At 39.9% G+C, this 17868-nt stretch overlaps 1 protein-coding gene across 3 annotated transcripts in view; it reads right to left on the minus strand.

The window, feature by feature from the left end:
* Window positions 1–17868, minus strand: part of CNST (consortin, connexin sorting protein) — a 78165-nt gene that overhangs the window by 22098 nt on the left and 38199 nt on the right. For all 3 annotated transcript variants that reach the window (XM_040968269.1, XM_040968270.1, XM_040968267.1), the window contains exons 3-6: window positions 11131–11336; window positions 4094–4124; window positions 2021–2107; window positions 1451–1565 (exon numbers count right to left, since the gene is read on the minus strand). In XM_040968269.1, coding sequence (XP_040824203.1) covers window positions 1451–1565; window positions 2021–2107; window positions 4094–4124; window positions 11131–11336 — 439 coding nt within the window. The remainder of the gene's footprint in view (window positions 1–1450; window positions 1566–2020; window positions 2108–4093; window positions 4125–11130; window positions 11337–17868) is intronic.

A 17868-nucleotide genomic window follows, 5' to 3' on the forward strand; every position in this document is an offset into this window, starting at 1 on the left:
ATGTGGGAAACCTGGATGAAACTTCAGGCTCCTGTCTTCGGATCAGCTCAGCTCCAGCCATTGCAACTGGTTGGGGAGTGAATCATTGGACAGAAGATCTTCCTCTCTGTCTCTCCTCCTCTCTGTATATCTGACTTTGCTATAAAAAAATAAAATCAATCTTTAAAAAAACGTATATAATTATCTAGTCTTAGGGTGTTCTAGCATCTATCTAACGTTTGGTTATTAACTCCTATCAATTTTCTTTTCTGTTCATTCCAACAAAACCATCGGCCCTCTGTTATTTCCAGGCGCTTTCTACTTCATAGAGTTCTAAATTAGCTTTTTCCTTCAATGGGAATGTTTTTTTCTTTTCCACATTTCAGCATATCTAATTCCTTAATATTTCAAGTGTTAGCCCAAAATTTCTCTCTGAGAATCCTTCTTTTATCAATCGGTCATTCTCTTTACCCTGTTAACTTTTCTTTCTACCACATCATTGTTTCTTAAATCAACTTCTTTATGTTTCCTCTCCTACTACAAATGTAGATAAAAGTGATTCCTATGAAACAACATGTGTTATATCTTGTGTACTACTAGATCTCTTCTACCCACCTCAGGTTCTAAGAACATAAAGTGGTTGGCTTGGGAAATATTTGTTATCAGTTTTCCAAATCATAACCTAACAAAATAATTTCTTAACAGAATAATTTTCTACTAAAACAATGTGCCTAGTGACATGAAAAAAAAAAGAGAGAGAGCTTTAGTGTACACTTCATTAGTCTGAGAGAAAAGGAGAGTGTTCATTCCAATTTTAGCATATGTGCTGTCGAAGCGAACACAAAACATAGTATTTTAACCTGTATTTTGAAGACTCATGTCTGAAATAAAAAAAAATTAAAATTCAACTTTAAGCATTTTCATACCTCCTTGTTTTCAGCTTTAGGTCAATGACTTTTTAAAAGCACTTTTCAAAGCACTTTATTATCACAATAATTTATCCTAAAAGGATCCAGTTCCTTAATATACATCAGGCAACTGGATAATTATCTGGTAAATGGAGCTTTTCTTCTGAGATATTTTGATTAAATAGTGCAGTATGTTTTCCAGCATTAGAGCACTCTAATGCTTTGATTAAACTATGCAAACACTTAACACTGACAAGTAACTAGAATAAAAACATTTGCATACGTGATTCTGTCCATCTGAATTAGCTGCTATCTGAACCAAAAAAGGATCAAAATTGTTAGCTTTTAAAATTAGAAGAATCTTTTGTATTTCTATAAAAGTCAATCTTTTACTGAGTTTAGCATAAGAGATAAACCTGAAAAAAGAACCTAATAATCTTATTACACCTATTTAAATTCTTCCATTTGAAAACAGTAACAAATACATCTTGCATCTGAAATATTCAACACCATCTTTCAATATTTTACTCCAACTGATACTAATCATATTCTGATATACTTACTCTTGATGTGTTGTGCAAAACTTAGTAAGCCGTTCAAAATCTTCACCATTAAATGCCTTCTCTGAATTCCTTAGAGATGTGATTGCATGTGGTTGTACGGTTTTCCATTTTGTTTCTAAATTTAAAATATCTGTTAGTCACTGCCTTTACAAAACACATTTGGCAGGGAAAAGTAGTTAACTGACACTACTGATAAGGATTAGAAGGTAAAATTATCTTCCATAAATAACTAAAATAAATTAACACGAAATTAAATGGTTACTTTTCATCACAAGTAAATGTCATTGGAGAGATTAAATTAGATTGTGGGTCATGGAAGGTCATCAGAAGAAATGCAAACAAATCCAACTGTTCTTTCCTTGGCACTGACATGAAAAGCAAAATAAAAATATTTTCTCACAATGAGAGACAACTGATAAACATATGTTCTCTGCAGCATTACCTTTATTGTTGAGACATTTACTTGTTTTATAAAATCAAGCCAAATACATTAATTTCCTACATAGCAATTTGTTAGGTTAATTCCACATTAACCTGATAATTCCACATTCTGTGTTAGTCTCTACTCACCCCACTGTTCTTGAATGGCAGAAAGATTTGCAAGCAACTGCTCATGATATAATCGTTCAAGTTGAATGAATTTCATGGCTTTCTCATCTGCACAGAAAATTTAAGGAAGATAGAATGCCAAATGATCTCAATTTTTAATTTAGGGGATGTAAAGAGCTGGGGAGCGGGGATACACTTAATTGAGCCAGAAAACATGGGTTCATTCCTCAAATGCCTTCAAAAGCTAAGTGTGGGCTAGGTCAAAGCCAAGAACTGAGAACCAGTAAGGAAGGCAGGTTTATCTGCTCTGAAGTCACTGCCTTCCAGGGCCTGCATCAGCAGGAAGCCAGTCAAGAGCCAGAACTGGATATTGAACCCAGGTACTCCAACATGGGATATCAGCATCTTAACTGTCCTATATTTGAAAAATAATAGTCAACAGAAGTTAAGAAATTTTCAACTTGCCAAAAATGAAGAGTTCTCTAAATATTTTTAAATTCAAGCACAGTTGGAGTACTGTTTCAAAGTAGGTTATTTTTAATATAGTGTATTACTGGAGTAGCTACTTACAATTTCATACTGCCAGAAACTAAAAGAATGTTTTACTGTTCAAAGAATGCCTGATTGCTGGTACATTTCTAGAAGACTCAATGAAAGATAACTAAATTGGAATGGGGTCCAAATGGAATCCTAGAACCTATATACTGCTCTTTCCCCCTCCTCCAAAATCACAGGATCACATTTTAAAATAGTGACTGAACAAAAAAACTATTATAGATCTCAGGGAAAAAATAGAATTAACTCAATACAGGGATTTTCATAATCATGGGATTCCATTTTGGGGGGCAGATTTACTTGTGAGCTTTTGTCTTCTCATCCGTCTCATATATTTACTACACCTTCTAAGATAAAGATGCACGGTCCAAATGCTTGTCTTCTTTTGAGGTGATGTTCTAAATGCTGATACAGAAAGAGAGTTTAGCACCTTGTCTTTTCGATGAACACTCAGTAGAGTTCAGATCTCCCTGTCACATGCAGACCTCAAGATCCCTGGGATCACAAAGACGTATAAAAGAAGCAGGAATGGTTCTTCCACTCTACTCACCCACAATCTAAAAGCATACCAAATGTTCCTCAAACCTGACTGAATAATTATCTGAACAATTTGGTCAGTTTAGATTTGTAGGTCTGAACTGTGTCCCTGTCCCTCCCAGTAGATTGGATGCTAAGTATTATAAATCTGCCTTTCAGGTCCAGCATGGTAGTCTAGCCACTAGGGCTTTCGCCTTGCACACATCGGGATCCTATATGGGCACTGGTTTGCATCCAGCGGACCCACTTCCCATCCAGCTCCCTGCTTGTGGCCTGGGAAAGCAACTGAGGATGGTCCAAAGCCTTGGGACCCTGCACCTACGTGGGAGACCCAGAAGAGGCTCCTAGCTCCTGGCTTCAGATAGGCTCAGGTCTGGCCATTTTGGCCACTTAGAGAGTGAACCAGCAGACAGAAGATCTTCCTCTCTGTCTCTCTTCCTCTGTGTATATCTGAATTTCCAATCAGGAATAAAATAAAGCAAAATAAAATACTTTTTTTTTAAAAAGTCCGCCTTTCCAAGAAGCTTATCCCTCAGTCTGGTCAGAAGTGTGTTGAAAATCAACAACATTAGGGAAGTAAGTGACACAAATGGGAAACACACATACTGATAATACATTCTTTCTAGATAGCATTCACTAGGTCAAATCCCCCACGAAAAAACCAACTTTCAAAAGAAGAAATTTTAAAAATTAGAGCAATCTTTTCTACACAAAAGTAATAGGTGGTCTTAGGTGACAACATTTACTGTGCTTTCTCTAGTGAATAATTAGTTTTCCCTCCATAGCTTTAATCAACTTGACATTCCTCACTACATGAATATTACTTGACTTGTGTATATGTTTAATTCAAAATAATGAAAATTTAAGACATTTTAAATTTCATTTTTAAGCAATTTAGTTTTGGTACAATTAGAGCTTTTACAGAAGGCTGAATTTGTTTAGTGCTACAATAGGATGGAAACTGTACACATTTTGGTCTTCCCGTAATTAAAAAAAGGATACAGTCCTCCTCCTGAAAGTAGGACTCTGCTATCTGTTAAAAACAAAGACAAAACAAAGGAAATAAAATTAACATTTAGATGACAAGTAAATCTGGAAGAAATTAATCACCACCTTGAAACTATCTCTGCATCAAACTGAAAAGACTAGCTATCATCAACAATTCAGAATGAATTTGATTTTGAGCATGGAACAAATTCTGAAGTCATGCATCTCAAACTAGGCAAACACAGACATCTTTTTATCTCTACAATTTCATTTTTCCTGTTCTACGCCAATTCAAATCTTTAACACATTAGACTTTAGAAGTAAGATTCTCAGGCCTGGCGTGATGGCTCAGTGGCTACAATCCTTGTCTTGCATGTACTAGGATCCCACATGGGCACCGGGTTGTGTCCTGACTGCTCCACTTTCATCCAGCTCCCTGCTTGTGGCCTGGGAAGGCAGTTGAGGACGGCCCAAAGCCTTGGCACACTGCACCCACGTGAGAGACCCAGAAGAAACTCCTGGCTCCTGGTTTCAGATTAGCTCAGCTCTGGCTGTTGCAGTCACTTGGGAGTAATCCAATAGATAGAAGATCTTTCTTGTATCTTGTAAATCTACTTTTCCAATAAAATAGGTAAATCTTAAAAAGAGAAGTAAGAATCTCTAAAGAATGAAGAAAATGTCATAGACTTTAAAAAGGTACAGCAGGGGTGAAAAAATAAACATTTATCATAAATTATAAAGTAGCAATATGTCATACATAGCATGTAAAACCTTAACACTTCATTGATTTCATACCTATTTCACAAACCAAGGACAGACGATCTCGTGACTGTGACTTTTTAGCTCTGTGTGTTTACGAAAAGGTTAGGCCAAGTGTTAACAGTTAAATAATGATGTTTAGAATATGTACGAAGTGCTGCACAGTGTAAAGAAATCTAGGTAGAGTTCAAAGACTTAGGAACTGCTTCCAGTTAAGGCTTGTCATTTGACAAGCTCTCTTTAAATTCAAAGTTTCCATAGCTTCACAGTAGATCTCTAGCGGCCCTCCCTCCCAAAAAAAGCTGTTCTATTCCTAGACATTATTTCCATTTTCCTGGTTACTGCCAATGCAATAGTAATAAGGTACTTGTCAAACCTATAAACTGGCAAGAAAAAGAAACGGCTTCTCCCAACCCCACCAGTGGAAACCATATTATAAAATGTATTCATTTTCATTTTCTTTGAAAGGAAGAAACAGAGAAGCAGAGGGGGAGAAAGACTGATCTTCTGACAATCCACTGCCGAACCCACCACAACAGTCAGGGCTGGGCTGGGCATAGGATTTGGGAGCTCAATCCACATCTCCTAGTGGGTGCATGGCTCCAGGATTTGAGGTCACCACATGCAGTCCTCCAGGTTACCAGTTAGCAGGAAGCCAGAATCAAGAGTAAGGCCAGGGATTTATCAGTGCTGACATACAATGCAGATCTCCCAAGGGGTATTGTACTTGCTATGCTAAACATCTACTCCAAAGTAACATTTTTACAGGAAAATGGATAAATACATTACACAGAAGCCATGCTATAGATCTGACATATTTCTGTAAGCAATGCAGATGACTTGATTGTCTTATCTACGCAAAATTTCAATTTCTTCTAAAGTTGGATTTCATACTGGATTCTGATCGTCCTTTACCAGCTCACTGTTCTGACAATGTTACAGAATTACCTATTTGAACCTAATCAAATTGCTAATATACAACCTTCTTTTTTCAGTCTACAAAATAAGAATTTTATATAATGGTCAACCAGTAGAATGCTGACAATTATTTAGTGGTTAGTTACAGACTGTTGCAGAGAAATATTCCTATCGTGGTCTATTTCCAGCCACCGACAGGATGGACATTACTGAACACAGTTTTTAGGAGCCAGTACACCAGGAAAACACCAGGTCACATCTAAAAGGAATCAAGAACATTTCAACTATAAACTTTGAGTGGAAAAATCAATGGCACTTTATAGTTTCCCTTTAATGTATGAAATAATTTCAGGTTGCCCATTCATGTAAAGTTTCTGGTTTTTCAAAGCCATTTTGCTCACCCTTGCCACAGAGTTATTTATAAATAGCTCTTATTTCAGAGGTTGTAATAGGGTCCACTCCGATTACGAAACCAAATTTTCTGGCACTGCAGCAACGTCATTTTCAACTCGTTTTTGGTTTCTATGGTAGTTCTAATGCCATAAAGGAACCTTATGGTCATGATACAAAGTTCTGTAAAAGTAAATTCACATTTCCAGGAGAAAGCGTAGCTTGAAAAATAAATTTACCGAATATTTGCCCTATAAAAAGTATCTCTCTAGCAACTTGAGCAAGACAAGTCATGATACTGGCCACAGAGAGAAGACTAGCAGAGAGGCGCACTTAGCAGAAAGATCAAGGTTAAGTTTTAGAGACTTAATTGGAAATGCCCATTAGAACTCTCCGGCAGTTGGCCAGTCAAGTCTGGATGATGTTTGGGAAAGCAATCAGACAAAACCCGCAATGCTAGAAGCAATTATTCAGGAAGTAAGTGCAGAATGAGAGCGTTTCAGGAACTGAATCCTGAAGTATTTCATTGTTTAAGCCAAGAGCAAACAACTCCAAAGGTAAATAAGAAAATTTTTACTCACAGAATATATGGAGCTTGGGTTTGAAACAGCAGTTAAGATACCAGTGGGAATGCCTATATCACACATGAAAGCCCGAGTTCAAGGTCAGGCTCCATTCCCAATTCCAGTTTCCCTGGATAAGCAGCAGGTGGTGGGTGGCTCAGACACTTAGGTCTCTGCTACCCACATGGGAGATGTGGATGCATGAATCATCAAGAAACAGTTTTGAACCTGGCACAATAGCCTAGTCACTAAATCCTCTCCTTACATGCACTGGAATCCCATATGGACACCAGTTCATGTCCTGACTGCTCTATTTCCCATCCCTGCTTATGACCTAGAAAAGCAGTCAAGAATGACCCAAAGCTTTGGGACCCTGCACCCATGTGGGAGACCTGGAGGAAGTTCCTGGCTCCTGGTTTCGGACTGGCTCAGCTCCAGCTGTTGCAGCCACTTGGGCAGTAAACCAGTGGCACACGCCAGGATCCCATTTAGGTGCCGGTTCTAATCCTAGCAGCCCCACTTCCCATCCAGCTCCCTGCTTGTGGCCTGGGAAAGCAATCAAGGACCACACAAAGTCTTGGGATTCTGCACCTATGTGGGAGACCCAGAAGAAGCTGCTGGCTCCTAGTTTGAAAATGGCTCAGTTCTGGCTGTTATAACCTCTTGGGGAGTGAACCAGCAGATTAAAGATCTTTCTCTGTCTCTCCTCCTATTTGTATAACTGACTTTCCAATAAAAATAAATAAAACTTAAAAAAAAAAAAGTGTGAGCCTTCACTGGATCCTGGATTAGGAGAAAAGCAGTTCCAGAAAACATTTGCGACAACCTGAGGCGATGTGTACAGAGTCTGTAGAGTAGATAACACTGTCATTTCAACATCTGATTTTTTGGGATTGATAATTACTTTGTGGGTTATGTAAAACAACATCTGTTCTTGATACTTGTAAGGACAAGCATCCCAGGGTGAAGTAACATATATCTGCAACTTTTAAAAAAAAAGTTTCAGTGGAATAAATGTTCGTATGTGGGTGTGGCTGAGTAAGAACAAGAAAGCAAGAACTTGACACAGTATCACCAACTACGGATTTTAGGTGAAAAGGCAGAGGATGGCACACTAAGAAGTAAAACATACTTCCGCCCCTCCCTCATGTGTCCCTTGGGAGGGGACAGGACATTCTGCAGTCCTTGGCTGAGGAGTCAGCCATTAGTTAGTTGGCTGCTGTCCCCTGATGTCGTAGGTTCTAGAAGCGTTCAGCATTTCTTTACTAACTCTAGGCTTGATTTTCAACATACATTTTTAGAATTAGTGACAGCAAGGGTACAGTTATAATGTTTGGCATTTATTTGACTTTAACTCTGTACCAAACACTATGTTAAATGCTTTTATATACAGTAATTCATTCAGTGATCCACAGATTTACAGAAGAGGAAACTGAAACCACTTAGCTTATTAGTGGCAGAGACAAAGCTCATACCTTTGAACCTCTACTATGTTCTCTAAGTTCCTTTTCCAGGAGAGGTCAGAGTGCTGACATATTTAAGAATCGGAATCCACGAGATTTAGCAAACCAATATGTTCCTGGGACTAACAATGCATTTTATTTGGAGACATAAAGAAATTAAATAGTCTTCAGATGTGATTATCACATTCCTATTTAAAAATGTGATTTTCTAGCAAATTTACTTCTGTTATAAGCATACCTACCAAAAGAAAAGACCATTCCCATTTTTAATAAATCATCAACTCAGTGATAAAATGTCTTTCAAAGTTTTACCTTTGTTTTCTATTTCCAAATATTCCCTCTGTATAATTTAAAATTTGAGGGGGGAAGGAGAATTGGGTGCAGTGCATTAAACTCCCTCTTAGGATGTGCACACCCCATACTAGAAGAACTGGGACTGAGTTCTACCTTTGCTGCCAATCTGATTCCCTGCTCACCTGGGAGGCAGTAGATGTTACTGAAGTACTTAGGCTCCTATCACCTACACGGGATGCCTGAGTAGAGAGCCAGGCTCTTGGTTTTTTCAGCCTGGCCCTATTCTGGCTGTTGTGGCATTTGTGAAATGAACAAGTGGACAGTTTTCTGGCTTTCCCTCTGTCATTCTGTTTTTCAAATAAAATAAATCATTCAGTCCTAAAAATATTTTAATTTGAACAGCAGAGAAAAGACAGTGTATTCCCATTACTGATTTACTATTCTCCCACCCCACCCCTGTGCCCCAAAATGCCTGGAAGAGCCTGGAGCAAAGACCGGAGCCAGGCTTTGCCCCAGACTGGTAAGATCCACAGGAGTGGTTAGTTCAGCCATCGCTGCTTATAGCAGGAAGCTAGAATAAGAGATCAAACCTAGGGATACTGACATAGGATGTGCCTAAATGCCTACTGCTCCCAAATATCCTTTTCCTCAACTTTTTACTGAAATGTCCAGAGGAGTCCAAAGACTAGTAAGTAAAAGCAATAGCTAAATGCCTTTCATTTAGACTTGTAAATTGCTGATGTTTTGTCAAATTTGCTTTCTTTCCCTCCCTTACATATTTTCTACCATGGAACCATTTTGAGTAAATTGCAGGTATTATGCCACTTTATCCCTAAATACTTGTGAATGTATGTCCGCACTCAAGTCTGTTCTATACAACATACAATGCCATTATCACGCTTAAGTAACTAATTATTCACTGATACAACGTCATTACATATATACAACTCGTATTCAAATTTCCTCCAACTTTTTCCAAAAAGAGGCGCTGAATGGAATACACAAATTCTAGTTCCAGCTTTATAAGGAACTTATTGTGTGAGGAAGTCTTAGTTTCCCCACTTGTGAGCATGAAGATTAATAATAACTATAGCTCTAGGTTCTTTGGAGAATTACTTAACAACACTACTGATTACTCTTCAAGTGCTTACAACAGACAAGGACAGGCCAGGCCAACGCCAGGAGCCAGAAACTTCATTTGGATCTCTATCATGGGTAGCAGGAACCAAAGTACTTGGGCTATCATTGACCGCTTCCCAGATGTGCTAGCAGGTGGCTCAATCAGTACCTCAACAGAGTAGATAGACTTGAACTATATACTCCAAGATGGAATACAGGTGGTGTCCCATGTTGCAGCGTAATCCCCTATGCTGCGGCACCAGAACCTTCTGTTTTTCAAAAATTAAAAAATATTCTCATTGAAAAGGTTAAAATAAAACAAATAACAAGCAAAACTTCCTCTATTCTCATATACTAATTATTTACATTTTAAATAAAAATAGAAAACAGTTCACTAATGGTTTAGTTTTTTCTGAAAGACTGCTTAAAGAAAAAAAAAAAAAAACAAAGCTTTGACTCACAGTTGTAAAGGCGTCTTATTCCCGAGACTCTCCGATAAAAGCTTTGACTCAGTGTCATCTTATTCCCAAGACTCTCTGTCTCTGAAAGTCCCTCCCTGATCATCAAAACAATTTGCTTTCTAAAGTTCACAGTTCCTTGTGGCACTGTCACCATAATTAACAACTCCCAGAGACAGGCAATTAGTTTAACAGCTTAGACTGTCCCTAGGACGCCTGAATCCACATTGGAGCACCTGCACTCAAGCCTTGGTTCTGCTCCCGACCCAGCTTCCTGTTGATGTGTACTTGTGAGGGAACAGAAGGTGGAGTGGTTGGATCCCAGCAACCCGCATGGGAAACCCCGCCTGATTTCCTGGCTTCGAATTTTGATCTGGCCCAGCCCTGGCATGAATCAGCAGATGGGAATCTCTGTCTTTCTCAAGGTTTGCTTTTCAAATACGTAACAGACTAGAAATACAAATTTTTAAGTTTTGCATTAATGTCACCAGCTATACAAATTCAATTTCTATTTTTCTTCCTGATTTTTCCTCCAGTAGCATCCCAGTCATGAATTTCTGGCTCTTCTGACACCAGCTCACATTGTCTTGCGAGCTTTAGTGAGCATCTGATCATCCTGCAAATGTTGGCTTAAGAGCTACTTCTTTTCCTAGTGCCTGTGGGACAACATTAATCACCCACTTGTATTGCTGAACATAACACCTCCTCTAACACATACTGCAGAATTCTATAACTATTGACTTACCTGTTTCTCTTATTCATGGGGATTTTATTAAGAACATACTTTACTAAGCCATTTTTGTTCCTTTCCTACTTTGTGGTACCTACTTGATCCTTATTAAGATTTTGTTACACTGATTCTTATTTTTGTACGACTTACTGACAGAATAAAGCAAGCTGGCCATTCTTATGAGTCATTCAAGGTGAAGGAATGGCTACAAGTGAGTAATAAGTCAGTTTTCCCACTAGCCAGTGATCCAGGGTCACCATCCCCTTGAATTCACCAAAAATGAGGACAGGATCAACTGAGAGAACTGGATTTTTGATTAATTCAGTGACGCTGGAGGTGAAGGTTTGAAAATCAGTACCTGATGAAGACAAAGAGGCAGTGCTCTTGAGTCCAACTGTTCAACTTCACCTCGTATAAGTGAGAACAAAGATTGCAGAACTTGTGTTGGAGATTCAGGTTGATTATTTGCATTTACTTCAGCAACCTCTTCATCATCAACAGCATGAGTGGCTATACTTTGTATCTTTTCTTGCATTAAAGGTGTAGCATCTTCTGATGAAAGCCCTTTAAGAGGTAAAGAACATGCTATGTGAAACAACTCTCACCATGATGGCACATCTTAAAAATAATTACTCACATCAACCATAAAAATTACAAATAAAACTGACCACATAAAAAAACAGGAACTATAATTCATAATCCTCATTAAATTAAGATTGGGCTAACTTATAATTACTTATATTAGCATACATATAAGCCACATTCACAAAACTATGAATATTAATAAAGAGATTCTCATAAATGTGTGCAGATTATAACCTGACCAAGGATTTGATTCTCCAACAGGAGAAATACAACTGAACAAGAAGGCAAAAGTGTTACATGAAATGGCCAAAGAAGTTGAGCCTTTCTCTTTTAACTTTGTTGTAGGAATGTAAGAACTGCCTCTGTGTCCCAGGAGAGAGGCAGGCACTTCGATGTCATAGTTAATAGCTACTGAAGTATTTTTCCTGATAAAAGGAGATGAACTAACACAAAATTTTTTCATAAATGCTTGACCCACAGCTCCTGAAGTGTACCAAGCTGAAAACAAAAAAGTTACCCTTCCCTGATATCCCAGATCATATAATCAAATCACATAGGTAAGTCTGCCTCAGAAAGTACAAAGTGTGGACATACCAAAATCAAGGATGCTTTCCCACTAGAATGTTCCCAGAACCATGCCTCTTACTGTTCTCTAAATAAACCCATCATTCCAACCACACTGCTCTATTCTTCATCTCCTTGGTAAAATACTCCATGTCTGTCTAAGCAATGGACCAACTGGTTAATATGTTGCTTACAAGTGCCAGCATCCCGTATGGGTACCAGTTCCCTGATTATGGCCTGGGAAAGCAGTAGGGGAAAAGTCCAAAGCCTTGGGACCCTGCACTCACTTGGGAGATCCAGAAGAAGCTCCTGGCTTGCTCATGGCTTTAGATTGGCTCAGCTCTAGACGCTGCGGACATTTAGTTGGGGTGTGGAGGCGGGTACCAGCAGATGGAAGATAGTGCTCTCTAACTCTGCCTTTCAAATAAATAAAAAATAAATCATTTTCTAAAAAGCTTTATTTCTATTTGAAAAGCAGATTTACAGAAAGGAGGAGAGAAAGAGAAAAGACCTTCAACCTACTGGTTCACCCCTCCCCCCGCCAAATGGCCACAACAGCCCAAAAGAGCTGGACCAGGCACAGCCAGCTGCCAGGAGCTTTTTCTAGGTCTCCCACTGGGTGCATGGGCCCAACCACTAAGGCCATCTTCTCCTGCTTTTCCAAGCATTAACAAGGAGCTGCACCCATAAGGAATGCCACTGTACACCACGCCAAAGTGCTAGCTACTAATCTATATTCCTCCCCTCCTCACTTAGTTTTCTGAAAGGCAGATTTTATTTCACAGAAAAAGAGAGGTCTTCCATCTGCCAGTTCACTCCCCAAATGGCTGTAACAGTCAGAGCTGAGCTGATCTGAAGCTAGGATAAATTTCTTCCTGGTCTCCCATGTGCATGGAGGGTCCCAAGGCCTTGGGTCATCTTACAGTGCTTTCCCAGGCCATAAGCAGAGAACTAGACAGGAAATGGAACAGCTAGGTCTCAAACTGGGGCCCATATGGAATGCTGGTGCTAGCAGGTAGAGGATTAGCCTCTAAGCCTAATCATATAATTTTTTAGAGATGTTATCAAATCTTGAGGTTATCCTCCTTAAACACATATAAAATAATAGAAAAATATTTAGCTATAGTCTAACTATATGGAATTTCAAATCACTTCAAATTACGCCTTACTACTTTCACACTAAAGGCGTTAAGAGCTTGCATTAGAGAACTGTCCATTGTCTACAGCCATATCATCCTGGAAGCATCCGATCTCATCTGATCTCAGAAAAGTGTCTATTCCCAGAATTGGAGAAGAATAATGTGCAAATCAGGTCAGCACCGAGCTCCAAGCTCACTTCTACCACTCACAAGCCATACTTCTGGCAAATGACTAAATTCCTTTGATCTAAATTTTTCCCCTGTCACACAGGGGTTTTAAAATCTATATCATAAGATACTGTGAGGGATGAATGAAACAGTGTATGCTAAAAGGCAACCGTGCTCTACGTGGGAAATGAGCCAGTGAAGGGAAGTTCTCTCTTTCTAGAATTCTTTACTTCCAAATAAACAAATCTCTCTTCTTTTTTAAAAGAGAGCTAATTCCTTTCATGAATTAGTATTAAGACTTATTATAGGGCCCGGCGCAGTGGCGCAACTGGTTAAAGGTCCTCGCCTTGCACGCCCGGGATCCCATATGGGCGCCGGTTCTAATCCCGGCAGCCCCGCTTCCCTTCCAGCTCCCTGCCTGTGGCCCGGGAAAGCAGTCGAGGATGGCCCAAAGCTTTGGGACCCTGCACCCGAGTGGGAGACTCAGAAGAGGCTCCTGGCTTCGGATCAGCATAGTATCAGCCCGTTGCGCTCACTTGGGGAGTGAATCATCGGACGAAAGATCTTCCTCTCTGTCTCTCCTCTCTGTATATCCACCTTTCCAATAAAAAAAAATAATAAAAATAAATCTTTAAAAAAAAAAAAGATTTATTATAAGGGCCTGGTGTAGTAGCCTAGTGGTTAAAGTCCTTGCCTTGTGTGCACTGGGATCCCATTAGGCGCCGGGTTGTATCCTGGCTGCTCCACTTCCCTTCCAGCTCCCTGCTTGTAGTCTGGGAAAGCAGGCAAGGATGGCCCAAAGCCTTGGGACCTTGCACCTGCGTGGGAGACTCGGAAGAAGTTCCTGGCTCCTGGCTTTGGATCAGCTCAGCCCCAGCTGTTGCTGTCACTTGGGCAGTGAACCAGTGGATAGAAGATCTTTCTCTGTCTCTCTTCCTCTCTGTATATCTGCCTTTCCAATAAAAACAAATAAATCTTTTAAAAAAATTTTTAGGCCCGGCAGCGTGGCCTAGCGGCTAAAGTCCTCGCCTTGAACATGCCAGGATCCCATATGGGCGCCGCTTCTAATCCCGGCAGCTCCACTTCCCATCCAGCTCCCTGCTTGTGGCCTGGGAAAGCAGTCGAGGATGGTCCAAAGCTTTGGGACCCTTCACCCACATGGGATACCCGGAACAAGTTCCTGGCTCCTGGCTTCGGGTTGGCATAGCACCGGCCGTTGCGCTCACTTGGGGAGTGAATCATCTGACGAAAGATCTTCCTCTCTGTCTCTCCTCTCTGTATATCTGACTTTCCAATAAATAAGTAAATCTTAAAAAAAAATTCTTCTAATACATAAAATGTTTTCTAGTAAAGATACAGTTAAGAACAAAAACCAAATTAAAACATTCTGCCAAATGTATCTTCCCTGCACTTAAAGCCCTACTCAATACATACTTTATGCTTTTTATTGCTACATATCAATCCATACAGTTAAACAGGAACAAAAAGTTCTATTTACCTTTTTTTTTTCAAAGCGAAATGAGTTACAATTAAAACTAGCCATTAAGCTACTTGGTGATGCTATTTATAAATATACAGAGACAGCAAGAGGCAAATTCATAGGCTCTAATTTAACTCTGCACCTGTCAACCTCATCAAGTCTAAACTGGAGACCACAGTTCACATATACCCAGTTAAGTTTTATTTAAAGAAGTATTTCCTAACAACCATGAACCAGTGATTAGGAGAATTACCTTGATTAAGGAATTGTATTCCATTTACCATACCCTTTAAATTTTGTAGAGGTATACTCTTTATACTCTTCAAGAATACAGCAGCCTTGTTTAATACCTTTATCTTAAATGTTGGGAATGCACCTTCACACTCTTGCTCCCTTTAATAATCTTATTACTGATTGGCTATCTCCAAATATAACAAAGTGATAGGACTGCTTCTATGCATGACAGGGAAAACAATATGACTGGATACTTAGAAGCTTCCTACAGCAGATATTTTAAGTAGTAAGTAATCAACAGATACCAAGGCCTCGTGGTAATAATTATACCTAAGATGATGGTGATACTGGTGATATACACTAACCTGAAGGAACATTTGGAGTTGGAGGGTGGGCTACTTTTTTTTTTTGGAAAAGCAGATTTACAGAGAGAAGGAGAGACAGGAAGATTTTCCACCGACTGATTCACTCCCCAAGTGGCTGCAACAGCTAGAGCTGATCCAAAGTCAGGAGCCAGGAGCTTCTTCTGGGTCTCCCATGTGGGTGCAGGGTCCCAAGGCTTTGGGCCGTCCTTGAATGCTTTCCCAGACCACACATAGGGAGCTAGAAGGGAACCAGAGCATGCCTATATGGGATCCTGGCACATGAAAAGGGAAGACTTTAGCCACTAGGCTTCCACACTGGACCCTACTACTTAGAATGAAAATACACTGTCTCATATTCAGGTTTTACAACAGGGGTGAGGGAATATATGGCCAGCAGGCTGCATAAAGTCAGTGAAATTTGGTCTGGAATGCCAAGGAAACCACAGGTCACACTTCAAATTCAATAAATCAATGGAAGGTTAATTTTTAAGTTGAAAATTTTAAATGTCATGTGAAGATTTATAAATATCCAAATGACACTTAATTTAAAAATCTGCTTAGACTGTTTTTAGAGAGCAGTTTTATGATTCACAATGGTGACCTCAGTACCTGATCTGCAGATGCCCAAATAATTCTTGGGGAAAAAAAATGTTAGTATCACAGAATGCATTACAAGACCACATGCAGTTTGTCATTTCATTCTCAAAACATTATGAAGTAAGTATTCAAAATTACAGAAGAATCTATTAAAATCCATCAAAGAAATTAGAGCATGACCTCTAAATCAGTCTTTCTGAGTTTGAATTCTAAATCAACCCAGCTCAGTCACTGCTGGAGGAAAAGCGGTGACATGAGTCCAGGACCAACTGTGAAAGCAGAAGTGAGGTTTTATTTAAGTAAAAAAAAGAGAGACTCTGCATTCGCAGGGACTAGTGGGAGAAAGAATAAGCCACTGGAGTTTCAGTCTACGGATATTTGTGTATTCAGTATATTATCTCCAAGAAGAAGTGTGCTAGGTTATATATAAGATTATTAAGAAGGCTTAACAGAACCCCTCCACCTCTTTTAAGATTTATTTATTTTTATCAGAAAGGCAGATTTACAGAGAGAAAGAGAAACAAAGATCTTCCTATCTGCTAGTTTATTCCAAGTGGCCGCAGTGGCAGGAGCGGAGCCGATCCAAAGGAAGGAGTTGTCAGAATATGTCCAACAGATAGTTGGGACAGCAGAGGCCTGTAGGACCCTGTTAAGAGGCTCCAGGAAAGAGGAGGCAGAGGGCCTCTCACCCAGAGTGCACTCTTGCCCCAGTGAGTCCTTGGGTGTGTTTTCATGCTTCTCTGATACATGGTGAACATCTGTGCTCTTGTTAGCCAGTTATCCTAGCTCAAAGTAGTGCTCCTTATCAATATCTCACACCAATGGTACTTTGATCCAGGTGCCATGTTCACTCTCCTGGAACTCACTGCTTACACATGTGACATGAGTTGTATATCAAAACTGATCGTTGTAACCCATGTTGGAACTGAGCTGAACTGTGTCTGAATTGTTGCCTTGCTGAATGTATATAAACTGTAACCCTGAAAATAAATGTTAGCAGTTGCCCAGGAGAGTACTGTCCTGCTATTTCTTTTCAGTTGCTTTCCTCCTCAGGAAACCACAAGGTAAACTTGCAAGGAGCCAGGAGCTTCATGCAGGAGTCCCATGCAGATGCAGACGCCCATCCTCTACTGCTTTCCCAGGCCTCAAGCAGGGAGCTGGATGAGAAGTGGAGCAGCCATGACACAAACTGGCACCCATATGGGTTCCTGGCTCGTGCAAGACAAGGATTTTGGCCACTGAGCCATCACACCAAGCCCAACAGAGCCTTTTATAACAAGATTGTTTCGAAACCTACATCTTGTTGACCACTGGCAAATACCTGTTCCGAGAGGCTTCCATCCCTTTCTGTGTAGTGTGTGTATGCTGGGAAACAGCAGCGGCATACATGCCAGCAAAGAGCTGTGAGATGGCATTGTCTGGCCTCCTTTGACTGCCTCACCACTTGGGGAGTGAATCAGTTGTCAGAAGCTTTCTGTAACCCCCTCTCTGTAACTCTGATGTACAAACACAAACAGAAACCTTAATTTTTTTTTGTTAAGAGACAAAACTATATTCACCAACTTTATGAAATGCTTTGTTACAAGTGTTGAAAGTTCCTTTCAGGTCCTGCCCGATGACCTAGTGGCTAAATCCTAACCTTGCAAATGCCAGGATCCCCGATGGGCACCAATTCATGTCCTAGCTGCTCCACTTACCTTACAGCTCCCTGCTTTTGACCTGATAGAGGATGGCCCAAAGCCTTGAGACCCTGTATTCGCATAGGACACCTGCAAAAAGTCCCTGGCTCCTGGCTTTGGATTGGCTCCGCTCTGCCAACAACAGTGGTGGAAGATCTTTCTCTGTCTCTCCTTCTCTCTGTAAATCTGCCTTTACAAACAAACAAATTCCCTTTCATTATTTTAAGGTCATTTCAAATAAATAATATGAAGGGTGGGTTATGTGGATTAAGCAGCTGCTTGGGA

The sequence above is a fragment of the Ochotona curzoniae genome, unplaced genomic scaffold, assembly GCF_017591425.1.
Source record: "Ochotona curzoniae isolate NIBS_2020 unplaced genomic scaffold, NIBS_Ocur_1.0 scaffold_4683, whole genome shotgun sequence".
NCBI classification, from domain to species: Eukaryota; Metazoa; Chordata; class Mammalia; order Lagomorpha; family Ochotonidae; genus Ochotona; species Ochotona curzoniae.